At 44.1% G+C, this 18,019-nt stretch overlaps 1 protein-coding gene and 1 long non-coding RNA gene across 2 annotated transcripts in view; one reads left to right on the top strand and one right to left on the bottom strand.

The window, feature by feature from the left end:
- The window catches only part of LOC108799814, a 5,770-nt gene extending 2,731 nt beyond the window's left edge, over positions 1-3,039 (bottom strand). Inside the window, exons 1-2 of the long non-coding RNA XR_001942052.1 lie at positions 2,960-3,039; positions 1,843-1,851 (exon numbers count right to left, since the gene is read on the bottom strand). This is a non-coding gene — a long non-coding RNA (uncharacterized LOC108799814). The remainder of the gene's footprint in view (positions 1-1,842; positions 1,852-2,959) is intronic.
- The window catches only part of PRPF19 (pre-mRNA processing factor 19), a 220,285-nt gene extending 202,517 nt beyond the window's left edge, over positions 1-17,768 (top strand). Inside the window, exons 15-16 of the mRNA XM_018571734.1 lie at positions 2,962-3,067; positions 17,417-17,768. Coding sequence (XP_018427236.1) covers positions 2,962-3,067; positions 17,417-17,514 — 204 coding nt within the window. The 3' untranslated portion in view covers positions 17,515-17,768. The remainder of the gene's footprint in view (positions 1-2,961; positions 3,068-17,416) is intronic.
- The last annotated feature ends 251 nt before the right edge of the window (positions 17,769-18,019 follow it).

The following is an 18,019-nucleotide window of genomic DNA, read 5'->3' on the forward strand; positions in this document are numbered from 1 at the left end:
TTTTCAACAGGTTTACACAATTATTTATCCCCCATGCTTTGCCGCATTTTGTTTGTTTGAGAGGAGTCCATACCTGTACAATGTATGGAAAATACATTGTATTGTTTCATTTACAGTTTTTTTTGGTTTGTGTTTTTTTTCTTCACATTATTTTCATTTTCTGCTATCTTGTTTTTTTTTACTTTATAGTAAGAGCTGGTATCTATTCATCCAATTGTCATCCTAGACCCTTTGCATTCCACTCCCATTCACTTGAAACTATGACCTAAACCACCACTTGCATACCTGCCTTTCTTTCGTCTCTGTCCGTTTGCATATGCATTTCTTCACTGTCCATATGTACATGTAATTTTTATGGAATATGCTATTTTTCCGTAGGGTCTTAGTTTAGTTTATCTTGTTTGTGTGTGTGTTGTGAAAAATAGATCTTTATTGGACTTAATGTAGACATGTTGTGCTCTTATCCTTTATTTAGTCTCATTTTGAATGGTCCCCATAACATGCCTCGGCGTCTAGTACAAATGTTTCTACTTGAATCACAATTCCATTTCTCAGGTATATGCTCTTAAGACTTCTGGATCTCCATTTCCTGTCACCACACACTCTACTAAAGCAGTACTTTCTGGGTTTCTATCACCAGGCTTGGGTCTCTTGCTGCAGCCATTTCAGGCTCATTGCACATGCTGAACACCGAGAATGCACAGCCACCCTACTTTCCGTGTCATTCAGCCCCCTGGGATTAGGATATGCACTGCTTGGCTGCTCTGCATCCTCCAGATCTGGATATTCACAGCAATGGCTTTATCCAATTCGGTATCCTACTCATCCCTCAAATAAGATAGTCATTGGGTAGTCACCCACTGTAGTACATAGACTGTGTACAAAAGTTTCTGCTTTTTCTAATATGCATTTAAGGACTCTGAAGTGTTTCCTTCCTAACTCCTTTTATACCTTGGGACCTACTTTACTTTCTGTACCATTCCCACTGAATTTCGATGTAATTTTGACTTCTGGCAAACATTTCTCTTGCGCTAGAAACCTTCCTCATAGTACACTTTCCTAAAGGCACCCTTGTCTTTTTACCCACTTACAGGTAGTAAACAGTGCTTGCATATGGCACGCTGCACAGAGGCATTGTGGGCTTTAATTGTGATTCTTCTCTATGCCTTCTGACTAAAGCTGCTGCATGGACACAGCAGATTGTGGGGCTGCACTGCTTGTGGTGTTCTGCAGCTTAGCAACCAATTCTCCTCCAGGGGCAGTAAATGTTTGTGAAAACCTATATTTAATCCCCTTAGCTACTCCAAGGGATCAGGAGGAGAGCTTTGACATAGTGCCTTCAACCCTCTTTAAGCCTGATCCCTTACACTTGCTCTACTCTGAAGTTTGAAATTGGTCAGACTAAGTCTCCCTGTGATGCATGAAAATCTTCCTCTGAGCTTCCTGCTTCTATGCCCATCCTTGATACTTCTATGGGATCAGAAAGTAGCTCATGTACTTTATCCAGCAACTGGTGTTTTTTTTGCTTGTGACAAAACCCTCAGGTGTGAGGAAGGGCCGAAGAAATGAATGGGATTCCTTGTCTTGAGCATTTTGTCATGCTTAGCTTTGAGCGACAAAACGCTTAGTTGTGAATGGGAGCTACAAGTGCAGGGACCCACTTGAAGTCCAGACTAACTCATTGGCAGCTAAAGACCTCTAATGTCTGCGTAATTCCTGAAAAGCTTGATAAAAATGTCAACCACTTCTTAACTAGCATTAGTAAGGTGTACTTGGGCAGGGCAGTTAAAAGAACAGTACAGTACAAAGTTCTCCAGCTCATCAGCTAGTCAGCACAAAAACAATGCTATCCTGAACCTCAAAGCACTAATTGATGTTTTCAATGGAGTCTGTTCATTCGTTTGTGACTTGTTTGCTGCAGGGAGAATTCATATCCTTGGTGGGCATCTGAGACGTCATTCTACACATTCCTTTCTTATCTTTTTTTACATCAGTGCTTTCTGCAGTTCACATTACAGCATCAACACTTCTAGTTGGTGGTGTTGCCCTTCCAGTTGAGCACCACTCCCATAGTGTTTATGAAAGTCCTAGCCCCACTCCTGCTACAGCTGGGAACCAAGGACATGTTGAGTGAAACTGATCATAATTACACTTGGCTGTTTCTTGCCCTTCACTGAAAGATCCTCACCACGGATGAAAGCTTCTCTTGTTGGGGAGGGGTTTTCGTCTCTCTTGTCTGTACAGGGGTGGTGGACACAGGAGGAGTCCACACTATCAATCAACTTAATGAAAATTCTTCCATTGGACCCCACAGCTGAGGCTTCCATTCAACACAGTGGTGTACATAAATCATCAAATAGACAAATGAAGTAAGGCCTCAGCACAAGGATTAGAAAGTTTCCCCCACTGAAGCTTCTCCGACACATGTCACACAGGATCAAGTTGGAAAGAATTCCCACCTTTCTGATAACTAATGACTGGCCAACAAGACCCTGGACCACTGACCTAGTTTATCTGGTCCTGGATGCTCTGTGGCCTCTTTCTGCCCAATCAGATCTCTGATTTCTGCACTGAGCCAGCTCAGTCTTTTACCTCAAACGGCACAAAGTCTGGGTTTGGAGAGCATATGACTCATGTGATAGTGCTCCAACCTAGCGGCGGCCCATTCACTAGTCAGTCACATGACGGATGAAGATACATTAGTAAATACCTTTTGTCTTCAAGAGTGCCATTTACTCTAGTCATTATGGCCAACTTTGCTAGGTGTTTTTTGTTTTTTTTAGTCAGGCTGGTTGTCAAAAACTCTACTCATTCCATCTAGTGATGCTGCCTAAATGATAAAACAGTTTTAAAAAAAAATCCTCCTTTTTAAAAAAAAATATTTTACGGTTTTCCCATGTAGTATTTAGTACATGACATTTTTCTTGTTTATTTCTCACACATTCACATTTGTTTGTACAGGTTCGGTCTCTGGTGTTTGATCAGAGTGGTACTTACCTTGCTGTTGGAGGCACTGATATACAGGTTTACATCTGCAAGCAGTGGGCAGAAGTTTTGCATTTCACAGGTATGTACGTGTGTGTGTGTACTTTGTACACTTTGAAAAACCTTTAGGCAGGTTTGAAAAAATGCTGTAAAGTAAGAATGCATCCAAAAAATATATATTTTGTTTATTTTTATGAGTTTACAAATGCAGAGTGACTGAACAGAAGAAAAATCTTAATCAAATCAATATTTGGTGTGACTACCCTTTGGCTTCAAACCAGCATAAATTCTTACACTTGCAAGATCAGGGATTTTGTAGGATTAGAGTCAAGTATAGGATTAACCAATTATCCCAAGCAGGTGCTAATGATCATCAATTTCATATGTAGGTTGAAACCCAGTCAATAACTAAAACAAACAGTAGGAGGCTTAGAACTGGGTGAGGAACAGCCAAACTCTGCTAACCTGCCTTGTGAACTACCTTGTCTCACAAGGTAGTTATACTGCATCAACGAGGTCTCTCTGAGGCAAATACTTGGGTTTCAAGATGTGTTATTCAAGCTCTTTTAAAGAAGCACAAAGAAATGAACAATATTGAGGACCGTAGACGTAGTGGTGGCCAAAGGAAACTTGATGCAACAGATGAAAGACGTATCATGCTTACTTTCCTTCGATATCACAAGATGTCCAGCAGTGCCTTCAGCACTGAACTGGCGAAAACCAGTGGGACCCAGGTACACTCATCTACTGTCCGCAGAAGCCTGGCCACAAGTGGTCTTCATGGAAGAATTGCAGCCAAATCTCCGACATGGAAAAAAAAGCTTAGCAACTCAACTATGCAGGAAAACATAGGAACTGGGGTGCAGAAAAATGGCAGCAGGTGCTCTAGACTAATGAGTCAAAATTTGAAATATTTGGCTATAGCAGGAGGCAGTTTGTTCGCCGAAGGGCTTTAGAGCGGTACAATAATGAGTGTCTGGGGCTGCATTTCTTCCAATGGAGTTGGAGATTTGGTCATCAATGGTGTCCTCAATGCTGAGAAATACAAGCAGATACTTATCCATTATGCAATACCATCAGGGAGGCATGTAATTGGCCCCAAATTTATTTTGTAGCAGGGCAACTACCCCAAACATACAGCCAATGTCATTAAGAACTATCTTCAGTGTAAAGAAGAACAAGTCCTGTAAGTGATGGTTTGGCCCCCACAGAGCCCCGATCTCAACATCTAGTCTATCTGGGTTTACATCAAGAGACAGAAGGATTTGAGGCACAGAAGATCTGTGGTTAGTTCTCCAAGATGTTTGGAACAACCTACCTTCCGAGTTCCTTCAAAAACTGTACGAGTGTGGATTTCTCTTCTGTTCATTTCCTTTCCATTTTGTTAATTGATAAAATAAACACTTTTTTGTTTCTGAAAGCATTCTTAGTTTAAAGCATTTTTCACACCTGCCTAGAGATGTAAAACATTTTGGGGAAAATTGAAAAAAAATTGTGCGGAGTATTTTTACAAATTGAAAGTCATTGTGTTACACTAAGATTGTGAAATGCAGTGTATATAAGTATTATGCTTGAAATAAAAGTACAGCCTATTCAGTAAATAAACTAAACTTGCTTTTTACATTTTATTTTTTTATTACAAATGGAGTACAAAGGACTATACATGTTTATATGTTAATAACATTTCAACTATACATGAGAACAGGTAACTACCCCCTTTCCCTCAAAAGCAACAAAACAAGCAAGAACATATTTGCAAATTGCAGCTTTGCTCTCAGCAGAAGTTGCACTGTGAAAATGTTTCCAAACTCTAGATGTTGGTCTCAACATTTTACTGAGAGGAGGAAAAAAAACAATTTGCTGACCAGTCTATAGGTAAACATTATACTGTGATGGTATAGAACATTATTAGGAATCATTTAAAGGTTATAAAGTTAAACTAATTTGGCAGATAAATGTACCCTCTCACCTGTCAATTAAGGCCTGAGAGGACAAAAACTATCATACCAACAATAACCCAGCTGTAGGAAGTATAAGATAGAGCCCACAAGCTAACTAAACTGGAGCCTTTACTCTGCAGTCCCCCTAGTGGCAAGAATGCATATTTCTTTTTGAGTTTGAAAACTGCATTGAGAAGTACAGTGTTACTTGAATTGTATTTCAGGATTTTCTTGTCTTCAGCTGAGAGAATGTGCATTAATGTAAGACTTTACATGAAGTCTGAGAAATCTTTCATTAAGGTCTTCATGTTATATAGTTTGAATACCATGTCAAAGATATATTATTTATCATTGTAAAAGAACATATTCCACACTTCTTTTTTTTTATTTAACTTTTTTTCTGAAAAAAACTAACGGTTTTGGGGAAAAAATGTTTTTTTTTAGCCCTTCCCATCTCTACACCTGCCTAAAACTTTTGCACAGCGATACTGAGGACTGTATTTGCAGGGAAATACAGTAAAGTCCTGAGGCTGACACTGGGAGTGTATGGGACAGCCAGATGTTAGTGAGACACAAACATGTTATTTTGAGGAAAGTCAAATGAACTGTTATGTTTCATTATGCTGAAGAAAAACAAATTATGTGAAATACATGGATTTTGGCCTTTGTGTGAATAAAGACTGTCCTTTTATGTTGGTCGGCATCAGGAGTGGTCACTTAGCTCTCATCATTATGCTAAATTCCCCATACTATATAGAGAGCGAGGGAGTATTCAGACCCCCTTCGCTTTTTTCAGTAGTTTTTATGTTACAGTCTGATACTACAGTTTAAATTCTCTCCTTTTTATCATTAACCACCTGCTGTCCGGCCGTTGTAATTAAACGGTCGGACAGCGGCTTCTTGAATGCGGATGGGCGTTTTTAAACGTCCAACGGGAAATCAGCCTGCAAAGTAAACAGCCGGCGATGGCTGTTTACATAAAAGCGTTCGGGCGTCTGTAGAGATGCCCGATCGCTTGTAATGTGCGTGCGGGTGTGCGCCCCCTCCGAGCTCCGCTGTGCCCGGTGCGAGCCCGGGACCAGCACAGCAGCTCTGCGGCCGGGGATAAAACGGAGCTCAGTACACGAGCTCCGTTTGATCTCCTCTTCGGAATGCAGGCAGTGATGTTTAATACACTGCCCACATTCAGTGTCACTCTCCGATACCTCATGAAGCAGGTGTTTACTTCATCAGCTTCTCTGGTGGTCCCTAGGTGACAGGGGTCTTAAAGACCCCTGATGTCTCCATAAAGAGGACCTGTCACTGAAAATTGGCTATCACAAAGGGGACTTGTTAGTCACCTATGTGATAGCAATAAAGTTAAGTGGAAAAAAATGTTTAAAAGAATTAGTTACAAAAAAAATATTAAAAAAATAAGTCACATATAAATGTAATAAAAAATGTTCAAATGTTTAAGTACCCCGCCCCCCACATACACATGCAAACATGCGTCGAGTGCGCCTAAGTGCGTAAACGACGATTGCATCCATTACGCCGCACATGTTATGTGTCGCAGTGAGAGCAATAATTCTCGGCCCATCAATCGCTGATAACACTAACCTGATGAGCGGTAAAAGCTTTTAAAGCGTCGCCTATGGCCAATTATGGGTATGGTAGTTTTTGCAATTTTAAAGCTTGACATGTTTGGTGTCAATTTACCCGATGTGACCCCGCCTTTTATATTTTGCCAAAAATGTGGGTCATAATAACTGTTTTATAACATAACGTAGGGAAAACAGTTTTTTTTTCCCCAAATTTTCTGTACTTTTTTCATTATATAGTAAAAAAATAAAAACCCCAGTGGTAATTAAATACCACCAAAAGAAAGCTCTATCTGTCCCCAAAAAATGGTATAAATTTAATTTCAGTACAGCGTTGCATGACGGAATAAATGTCAGTCAAAGTACTACAGTGCTGAATACTGAAAAATGGCCTGGACAGGAAGGGGGTGTAAACACCCCGGTCAGCAAGTGGTTAAGCTACACTCAGTACCCGATAATGACAAAGAGAAAACAGAATTTTAGAAATTTCTGTGAATTTATTAAAAAGAAAAAACTGAAATATCACATGTACTTAAGTGTTCAGACCCTTTACTCGGTACTTTTATTGAAGTACCGAGAAGGCAGCAATTACAGCTTGCAGTCTTTTTGGATATGATGCGACAAGCTTTGCAGATCTGTATTTGGGGATTTTCTGCCATTCTTCTTTGCGAATCCTCTCAAGCTCAGTCAGGTTGGATGAGGACCATCGGTGGACAGCTTTTTTCAGGTTTCTCCAGAGAGGTTCAATAGGGTTCAAGTCAGGACATTTACCGAGTTGTCCCTAAGCCACTCCTATTTTGTGTTGACTGTGTGCTTAGGATCGTTGTCATGTTGGGAGGTGAACCTTCTGCCCAGTCTGGGATCCTGAGAGCTGTGAACTCTTCCAGAAGCCCTGGACACCTAATCCACCAAGTCCAAAAGCAAGTCCTCCTTTCGGTGAGGTGGTACCCTCACTTGTCAGAATGTTGGCCTTTGCAGCCATCTGGTCCCAGAGAATGTCATATGCTTGGGTCTGGGATGTTGTTTTTCAAGGGCTACTAAATAGAATTGCTCTGCCTGCTCCCCACATCTTTGTTGTCAAACTTGCCAACATTTCCAAAAAGGTTGGCTGACGCTCAAGCAGCTTCTATCTCAAGAAGTCATAGCCGTTGTCCCAGAGAAGGAGAGGTGCCAGGGTTTCTGTTCAAATCTGTTCAACATGCTCTATGCAAAAGGTGACATCTTCCTCATACTCAATCTAAGTATTCTCAGCAGATTCCTTTGAGTTCTAAAATTTTGTATGAAAACCGCCCAATTATTCTTTGCTTCCCTGCACCTGGGAGACCTTCTAGCCTCCGTGGACATTAAGGATGTTTACTTGCATGTCTATCTTCCTTATGCATCAGCGCTTTCTTTTTTTAGCAGTGGTTATGCACAGTACGAATTTGTTGCACTTTGCTTGGCCTGTCCACTGCACCACTGTTCTCGATCTGCTTCTCTCTTAAGGCATCCCTGTAGTGGTGTTTCTGGACGGCCACCTTCTGCGGGAACACTCAGCTCGGGCCCTGTCAGCCAATGTCCAGCAGACCCTACAGAGATTCGAGTGGATGCTAAATCTCTAGAAATCAGCGATAGATCTAGTATTTTGATACTGCCCTCTACATGGACTTTCTCCCCTTGGACAAACTCCTGTCTCTCTGCTCCCATATTCAGACATTATGATCCAGGAGACACACAACCATCCATTTTTGCATCAGGGTTTGTGTTTTGGGCCTGATGGTAGCATCCTTCGAGGCAGTCCTGTATGCCTGGTTTTCCTCCAGACTGTTGCAACTCAACATTCTGGCAGGGTGGGACAAGCAGGCTCAATCTCTGTACTCCTGACCACAAGGGCCAGGTTTGACCTGGCGAGGCAGATCTCCAGTCTGGCACAGGACTCCGTAAAATCCTTCCTCCCGATGGTCTGAAATGTGTTCACAATTTGTCTGCAGATCTAGGAATTGTCTAGCCTTCACAGTGGATGCTCTAGTGACTCCATGGGTTCAGTTCAGTAATATATACACCATTCTCCATGTAAAGCTCTTTTCTTGCTTCCTCCACAGGATCCAGATGGAGGATTATCTGGTGATCTTTTTTGATCTAGTTGTCTGTTTCTGCTGTAATTCTTTACAGATTGCTATGGCTTAAGTGCTGGTCTGCTGATCAGACCTCTAAAAAAAAAAAAAAAGCTCTTGCCAAACAACCCTTTACAGGAGGCCATCTATTTGGTGCCACGCTGGATAAGATTATAAAAAAAAACAATCTTAATGAGAGTAAGAGCGCTTTTCTACCTCGGGTCCTAAAATCCAAGAAGTCTGGTCTTCGGAAGTATGGTTCTTCCTTTTCGACCAATATACAGTGGGGCAAAAAAGTATTTAGTCAGCCACCAATTGTGCAAGATTTTTCAGCCCCCAGCCTCTGCGGACAAAGGTAACAAGTCCTCCAAGTCCCCTCTCTCAGCAAATTCTAAGCATCCCTGGCAGTTCAAGTCTTCCATACTTGCTGAGAAGCCCTCCTTTGCATGAGGCTTTGCCCCCCTTCTCTCCTTCTCGGGGTGGGGGGTATGCGCATCTCTGGTTGTCTCACGTTTCAGACACTTGAATGCATGAATTGGTGGGGGGTTTATAGGTTACAAGATAGAGTTCCTGTCCGGAGGACAGGGTTTTTTTTTTCCTTCAAACCTGCATTTTTCTCCCAAGCAGTCAGGCAGTCATGGATCTTGATTGTGGAATACCTAGACCATCTTCTGTTGAGAGCTGTGTCTTACTCTGAGATGGTGACCAACCTAGCAATTACTTTGGGGGCTCTGGAGGTGTTTAGGTGGATCCTGAACCCCAAGAAGTAGTCTGTCTCCTCCCCAGTTGGAATATCTGGGTCTCCTGTTAGACACCACCCTGGCCAGGGTGTTTCTTGCTCCGGAAAAAATTTGAAAGCTTCGGTCTCATGTCAGAGTTTTACGTTCCCATAAATGGGTTTCAGTCGGCTTCTGTATGCATGTGCTGGACCTGATGGTGGCCTCCTTCAAAGCGGTTCCTTATCCACAACAGCATATGACAGTTCTGCAGAGGGACATTCTCTCATGATGAGACAAGTCTCTATTGTCACTGGAAAGGGAAATTCAGGTGAGTCGACTTGACCTTCGTTCTCTGGCTCCTGACTGAAGTCCTGCCTACCGATGCACTAGACGATCGTGACAATGAATGCCAGTCTCTTCAGGTGGGGAGGGGTTCTGACATCCGCAGAGATGGTTTGGGGTCTGTAATAGACATACCCTGGTGGGGTCCGGTGGCGGGGTCCGTCGCAGACCTGCGCAGGCGCCCTGCGGATCTCTGTCCCCTGGTTGCCGACGAGCCTTGGTGCCGGTGTCCGTCGCCGTCCTGCGCAGGCGCACTGTCACTGCTCTCTCCAGCGTGGTCTGCGTCCTGCGCAGGCGCACCGCGGAGCTCCGCCCCCTACAGACCGGGCACTCGGCATGAAGCCGCTGATCTCTAATTGATCGCCGTCCTTCAGTTGATTGTAGCAGGACGCTGATTAACTCAGCCTCCCACTTGCCTCATTGGACCCTGAACTATTCCCAAAGTAATCTGCAGCTGCCACAAACCGCAAGTACCCTGGGCTATTGTGAGAGATAGCTCCAGGTCTCCACTCTGCTTAATCCATATGTGTTACTCTGCCTATGCATTGCCTACTGCTATCGTACTTACACTTGATGGCTTAAACTTATGTGGCCTCCCTCAAACCGCTATTCTTACAGTAACTGTTATTTGTCAGTACCTCTAATACAGCACCAAAGGGGTTACAGCCCATCGTCATTTCCACTCCATTGGATGTTATTACCATATTGAATTGCATTCATCTACCTTGAACTGCTGCCCTCTAGGGGCTAACTGTGATACTACTGTTATCCATTCAATACATACCTAGCACCAATTGTACCTTCCTTCGTTAAAGCGGGGTGTGATGTGAAGCAGCTCCCTCTTCGCCTTCTGAAACTCTAGGCATATGAGGAGTAGCTGCAATCTGAAACCCGTACCTATATCCGCAGTTGAAATCCATAAGGGTATTTACCCTTTCCCGGGGCAAGCGTTACAGGGTCCGAGTCAACTCGGGGTCGGTGGACGTTGGAGGAATCGCTTTTCCCGATTAATGTGTTGAAACTTCAGGCGATTAGGTTGTCCCATCGGCTCTGGACCATTTAGCTTAAGGATCAATTTTCAGTCGGACAACGCCACTGCTGTGGTCTACATAAATCATGAAAGAGGTAAGTGTTCGAGATTCTTTTCTTAGCAGAGAGGCATGTTCCGGCTTTTTCCACAGTGTAAATCTGATGCCGTCTGAAGGATCAGTATGCTGCTCAGATTTATGCCTCCTCACATGTATGACTTCTACCACATCGTCTTTGCAGGATAGAGCCTGAGGGGATTCTGGTCATCCTAGTGGCTCCGTCCTAGCCACGAAGGTCTTGGTACGCAGATGTGGTTCGTCTGATAGCAGGTTTTCCCTGGCATCTACCGCTCTGGCCCGATCTTTCTCATCCTCCATCTTGTTTTACAGTTGTTGGCTTTAGAGGCTTGGCTGTTGACAGACAGGGGTTTGTCCAATATGGTAATTTCCACGATGCTCAAGGCTCAGAAGGCTATTTCATGTAAAATCTATCACTGTACATGGACGGTGTATTTTTCCTGGTGTGAGGTTCTGAACGTTTCTCTGCGTGTTCTTTCTTTTGCTACTATCTGTCTTGGTGTATTTTTCAACGTGGTATGGATCAAGGACTGACTTTGAGCACTATTAAGGGTCACATTTCAGCTTTGGCTACTCTTTTTCAACGGCCCTTGGCTTCCAATTCCTTAGTTCGCACATTCATTTGGGGATTACTCATATTGTGCCTCCTATCCGGTCTCTGTTGCCTCCATGAGACCTCAATCTGGTGCTTTTAGGTTTTGCAAGACTCTCCTTTTAAGAACACGAGGGACCTTCGTTTGCGGACTATCCCAGAAGGTGGCCTTTTTGATGGTGTTCAGTTCATAGGGTTTCGGAATTGGTGGCCTTGTCGTGCAAGTCCCCGTTTTTGGTTTTGCTGAAAGACAAGGTGGTGCTCTGGTCCAGAATGTCTTTTCTTCCTAAGGTTTCTGCCTTTCATCTTAATGAAGGCTTTGTTGTGCCTTCTCTTTGCCCAAAACTGATTCATCACAAGGAGAGGGTTCCTTGTTGCCTGAATATCGTTCTCTTTTCATGAGACAGATTCTCTGTTTGTTGTCACAGATGGTTTTCGGTAGGGTCAAGCTGTTTCTTCCGCTACTATTTCAAGATGAATTAGAAATGCGATTTTTCAGACCTATGCTTATAGAAGTCAGGAACCTCCCTTCCCTGTCACGGCTCATTCAACTAGGGCTGTTGGTGCTTCAGTTTCACAGATTTGTGAAGCGGCCACTTGGTGTTCTGTTCATGCTTTGTCCAAGTTTTAGAAGGTTGATGTGCTGGAGTCTGCGGATGCAAGCTTTCGGCGCAAGTTTTTGCAGACGGCACTTTGAACCTGTTTGTTCTGGGAGATTGGTAATCTTTAGCCTACCCCTTTTATTTAGCACTGCTTTCTGAGGTCCCAGTGATTTACGATCGTCGCTGTGTTCTTCAATGAGTGTAAAGAGAAATTAGATTTTTTTTTCTTTTCGCCATAAAATCCTTTTCTCTGCGTTCAATGAAGGACACAGTGCCCTAACACACTACTACATTGTAAGCTAGCAGGGCCCTCCTAACCCTCCTGTGTTGAAATTTGTATTGCAACTGTACTGTCTCCCTCCATTTTGTAAAGCGCTGCGCAAACTGTTGGCGCTATATAAAACCTGTATGATATAGCACCCACCCTCTGGGAGTGGGAGTGTTCTAACTGCTTGTTACTAACTGTTTTCTATTGGACGGGACCAGCTGTCATTACAATGAGAGCTTGTCGGAGCCGGCGGTCATATCAAAGCCAGCTCCAACAAGCTCTCATGACAGTCCAGCGTCCTGTTTACTGTTACTAGGTAACCAGGAGATGCTAAACTGTCATTACACACTGAGAACCCGGCGGAGCCACTGTGATATCATGGTGGTTCCTCCAGGTTCTCAGTGTGTAATGGCAGTCCAGCGTCCCCTGGTTACTAGGTAGAACCCGGCGGAGCCGCCGTGATATAGCGGCTCTGCCGGGTTCTCAGTGTGTAATGACAGTCCAACGTCCCTTGGTTACTAGATAACCAGGAGATGCTGAACTGTCATTACACACTGATAACCTGGCGGAGCCGCCGTGATATCACAGCGGCTCCGCCGGGTTCTCAGTGTAATGACACATCAGCGTCCGTGGTTAGCTACTAACCAGGGGACGCTGATCTGTCTCTGCATGCAAGTGGCCAGAGCCAACCGTGAGATGATGGCTGGCACCGCCAAGCTGTCAGTAGCACGTTGTCGGCCAGCCGTTCCAGCTTCGGCTTTCACCTCGGCTCAGTCGAGCCGAAGCATATGTCTTCAGCTCGACTGAGCCGCTCGGCCAACTTCGGGAGCTGTACGGGCTCAAGTGAATAGCCCGTACAGCAGCCCTTCGGTTCTACTCAACCGAAGGTGTCCTGGGGCCGAAGCTAGCCGAAGGATCAGCCGAAGCTATGGCTAGATCCTTCGGCAGCTTTGTGAATAACCCCCATAGTACTATGTTTCCCCAGTTATGAAGGAACAGGCTGTGATTTACATCAAAGCCTGTTCATTCATGAATATTATTTATTTATTTTTTTCTTTTAAAAAAAACATTGAGACTTCCAGTTCCGGCTCCCATGTAATTGGCAGTGGGGAGACAGCGCTCCGTCCCCAACACTAACCAGCTTACTAATCCCGGCCAGCGGCACACTCACCCATAGACCCGAGCGGGTTGAGAGGCTCTAGGGGACCATATGGAACGGTTCCTGGAACCGAAAGCGGTCCGGTCCCGATCAGTGCTGGAGGGGACACAGACACACGCTGCAGCCAAGATGGCCGCCGCACCTGACAGGCTGAGCCGCCGAAGCCCCTCTCCTGCATCCTCCCTGGCTGAGTCCCTGGACGGATCCACAATGCCAGGATAGCAGAGGCAGTGGCCAGGCTTCTCAAGCCCACTATAACAGAGGCTGTGGAGTCAGCCATGCAACAAGGGCTACTCCAGCTGAGGCAGGAAATCACAGCACAGGCACGATCCATCTCTGTGACTGAACAGAGGATATCAAGTGTGGAAGATGACCTCTTGGAAGCACAGGTTAAGATTGCACAATATGAATCTATATCCCTTTCTATGCAATCAAAACTGGATGACCTGGAAAATAGATCCAGGAGAAATAACCTACGGATTGTGGGCCTCCCGGAAGCATATAAACCGTCGACGCTCGCGAAACTCTGCGCCTACACAATTCCGGAAGCTCTTCGCATCCCAGTGTCCTGCATGGTAGAAAGGTCACATCGTCTAGGCCCTCCAAGAGAAGACAACGAGACGCCACCGCCTGTAATTGTACGGTATCTTAACTATGCGGACCGGAAGAGTTTATTGCAGCAATATCGAGCACAGAGGTCCCTTGAAGTGGAGGGTCACCGACTACTCCTATTTGCAGATTACTCCGCTGAAGTGGCCAAGAAACGCAAAGCCTTCAATGAGGTCTGCTCAGCCCTTGTCCAAAGACAAATTCGGTTCACATTGGCATATCCAGCTGTTCTATACTTTGATGATGCAGATGGTAAGCGACTCTCTTTCCAAGATCCACTAAAGGCCGCGGAAGCGGTGAATCGACTAGAAGCGTCATCTGGGTCTCCCTCCAAGCCTCCACCTTATGCACGTCCTGCTCGTTCACCTCGTACTCCCGCACACCCCGTAAATTCACAAGATCCTCAAAGAAAACGGGGGGCACGCCCCGTAAATGTCGGCAACGCTGACGCGCCGGCTTGGCATCCTGGATCCCCTGAGACAGCTGGGCGCAAGTATGTCTACTGCATCATTATGTGACTATATGCCATAGTTGCCTTGGTTTGTCATATTTCTCTTGAATGTTGTTCCAAAATGAGTGACGAGGGAAATGTGGTTTGTTTAATGTGATCTACCCCGTGGGATTATTACTGCATCTATGGGTATTGCTGAAGGCCTTGGTATTCCCTACTGTATAGTGTTGTGGTGGACACAAGGGTGTGAGCGCCTTCCCCACAAATGCATGACGTGGGAAATACCGAAGTCAGTCAATTATAGTTTGTTATTACTGTTGTTTATAGTTAAGCTAAGTTGGGTCATACACTTCAGAATCTTATCCATATGTACATCACACTGGATTATCCCCACACTGCCGTGGGTTTTTTCCCCTCCCCCACAAGGAGCATAGCACCCCTCTGTACTGAAATTATACTCACCCGTAACTGGACGGTGACCGGGCGGGACTCTGGGGGCCTTACAGCATCTACTGTCCGAGCAGCCTCTAGTGAGTTTATTGATCAGCGAATTAGACGCCAGACACCTGCTAGAACATAAAAGTAATCTCATGGAATGTTAAAGGCCTACGCTCCCCCCAAAAACGTAATTAAGTTCTGTTTCAGCTCCGCAGACTGCGCGCAGACGTTGCAAGAGACAAACTTGAGGAAGGATGACTTCCATAGAATGCGTAAAACTTGGGTGGGGGAGGAGGAAAACGCCATCCTCTTTATACTATCTGAATTACCCCCTCTTAATTGACAGGATAATCAAAGAACTAGAAATGTGGGGGAATCTCCCCCTTTCGCTCTTCGGGAGAATACACCTGCTAAAAGTGATTAGCTTTGCCAGACTCCTGTACCCCATGCAAAACCTTCCTCTTCTACTGAAGAGTGGCGACATTAAAAGACTTATGAGAGCGATGTCGCAATTCGTCTGGCAGTCTAAACGGCCAAGGATATATCACATAGGAAACTGTGGTTGCCGAAGAGCGAGGGGGGTGCTAACTTCCCGAATATTAAATTGTACAACATTGCGTGTTTGCTCAGACATGCACTGGATTGGTTGTCAGGTAGCTCTATGTACTCAAATACGGACCTGGAAGGGGAACTAGTTGCACCAGGCATTCGACAAAATACTTTATACAGGGACACCATCATTGCATGGCGAGAAACATGGAAGGCACTGCAAATGTCTCCGTATGTGTCGGTCCACAACCCGTTCTTAGGTAACCCTATGTTCTCACAAGGTGTTGATTATGCTGCTTTCCATAAATGGAGAGACAAAGGGTTATTTAACTGGCGACAATTATTCCATCCACGCACCGGTCAGTCTCTCTCCTTTCAGGAGCTATGTCTACAATTTAACTTACCAGGAGCAGATTTCCTGCACTTCTTACAACTTAAATGAGCCTGGAAGGAGTATGGGGGTACACCCAAGAAATTCTTCTCTTAGTCCTTTCTGGACATTCTCATTAGATCAGATCATACTCCGTTTCGACAACGTACCCCAGGCTCCAGACGCTATTTCTCAATCCTCTTTCCTCAAATGTGCGAGACTGGGCAAGGGACTTTGATGACCCAGATATGCTGGATAAAATCCTCAGAGGCTATAACACAATCAGGACTATAACTCCTAATGAAGTGTGGAGGGAGACCCAGTTCAAGATCCTTCACAGAGCCTATGTTCCGTTCTTTCGGCCTCCGGACAACGGAGACATGCCCGCTCCAGGGAGATCAACAACATCCATCTGCCCGAAGTGTGGGTGTCCCAGACCCACATTGCATCATTGCTAAGCTGATTTGAAAAATGTTCCGGAGGGCTTGGCAGCAAAAGGGTTAAAGGAGAACTATGAAGCAATTTTTTTTTTTCCATAGTTCTCAGTGTCAAAGGAGGACATATACTGTGTCCTCCCGTGACCCAAAACTCAGCATATAGCAGACTATTGTCCGCTTTATGCTGAGAGATACTTCATTTGGACACAGGACCTTGCTGAGACTGTGTACTGAGCTGTGCATGCACAGCTCAGTGTACACAAATGCTGAGAGGCAGGTAAGCAGACCTACAGAGTCTCTTCTGTCATAAAACTCCTACTTGTCAGCATTTTTAAATATTAAAAAAAACTTCCACTATTAGCATAGTCTACTAAATAGGATAGGATTAAATTTATATAGGTTGCAGAGAGCAGGATTAAGTTCTGTATCCTGCTCTATGTACATACAGTGTATATACGCGTAGTATAGTATACACGTAGTATACACTGTGAACACGTCTCCAAGCCCATGAGAAGGTTTTCATACTGACGGTGTTACGGCTGGTCCCGATTCAACCCAAGTACGCTCTGCTAAAGCGTCCCTTGGTTAACTTGGTCGGTCACTCTTTATGCCCTGATGAAGAGACCCTGCGTGGTCTCGAAACGTTGGCTCTTGTGATTGTGTGACGTCTATGTCCAATAAATGGACATGTTGGATTATTCTACTGAGTGCTGGTGATTCCTTTTCCTATATTGTGTCTGCACGGTGCCATCCGTGTTCATCACTACAAGCACCATTGTCTTCATAGGCCTTGATTGGTGCAAGGTGTGCAGAGGATTTCCCCTTCTATCCTTGGTTAAATCCGACACAGGGAGACAGATGACAATCTATAGAACACACACATCCTAATATAAAAATGTCCACTTGAGTCCATATAATAACATTTCCACAACATGGGGAAGGTTCTACCAACATTGCCTATCTCCATTTCTCGTTACTTCCTGAAGTTTATCCCACAGAAAAAAACATTAGTGCATGTTACAAGTGTAAGAAATAAAGGTAAAATGTATTTGCTAAATTTTGTAGGAAAACAATCCATGAATGAAGCTTATAGTTTTCTGACGTATTACATACAAATGCTTGGTTTTATATATTAAGTGACTATTAAAAAAAAAAATGTTAATTGTTCTTCCACAGATCACAGTGCACTTACCACAGGCTTGGCATTTGGTCAGAGTGCAAAGTTCCTGGCTTCAACAGGAATGGATCGCAGTCTACGATTTTACAGCCTTTGATCTGTCAAAGCATGAATATGCGGCACCCTTTGTGACATTCACGCAACATGCTTATATCCTTTAACACTCTTGTGCATGTGTACAACACCGATGTGAGTGATTACTGTGAAGTATTGGGAAAAATAGCAGCAATACAATTTGTACTCCTTTTTTTTTCTGTAAATTTATAGAATTTTCTTACATGGTCATATATAGGTAATCATGGTTATTGTTTTCCTAGCTGGTCACTGGCCTTACAGCTTTTCTTATCTCCTTACTAAGTAGCTTTACAAGGTCTTATTGGAACTTTCGCTACTTTACTGTTGAATTTTAACACCATATGTAGTTCCTGTGATTAGTAGAGTGTGCTTTCAGGTTTTTTTTTGTTTTGGTTTTTTTACTCTTTATTGATTTCTGTCTAGTTTGTAATGTTTTCTTAAATTCCTAAAAAATAAAATAAAATATGACTTAATGCTTACCTGAATATGTTGAATTTCCCTGGCTGATTGATTCGCTCAAGCAATAT

Source organism: Nanorana parkeri, unplaced genomic scaffold, assembly GCF_000935625.1.
Source record: "Nanorana parkeri isolate BGI_ZX_2015 unplaced genomic scaffold, ASM93562v1 scaffold1824, whole genome shotgun sequence".
Classification (NCBI taxonomy): domain Eukaryota; kingdom Metazoa; phylum Chordata; class Amphibia; order Anura; family Dicroglossidae; genus Nanorana; species Nanorana parkeri.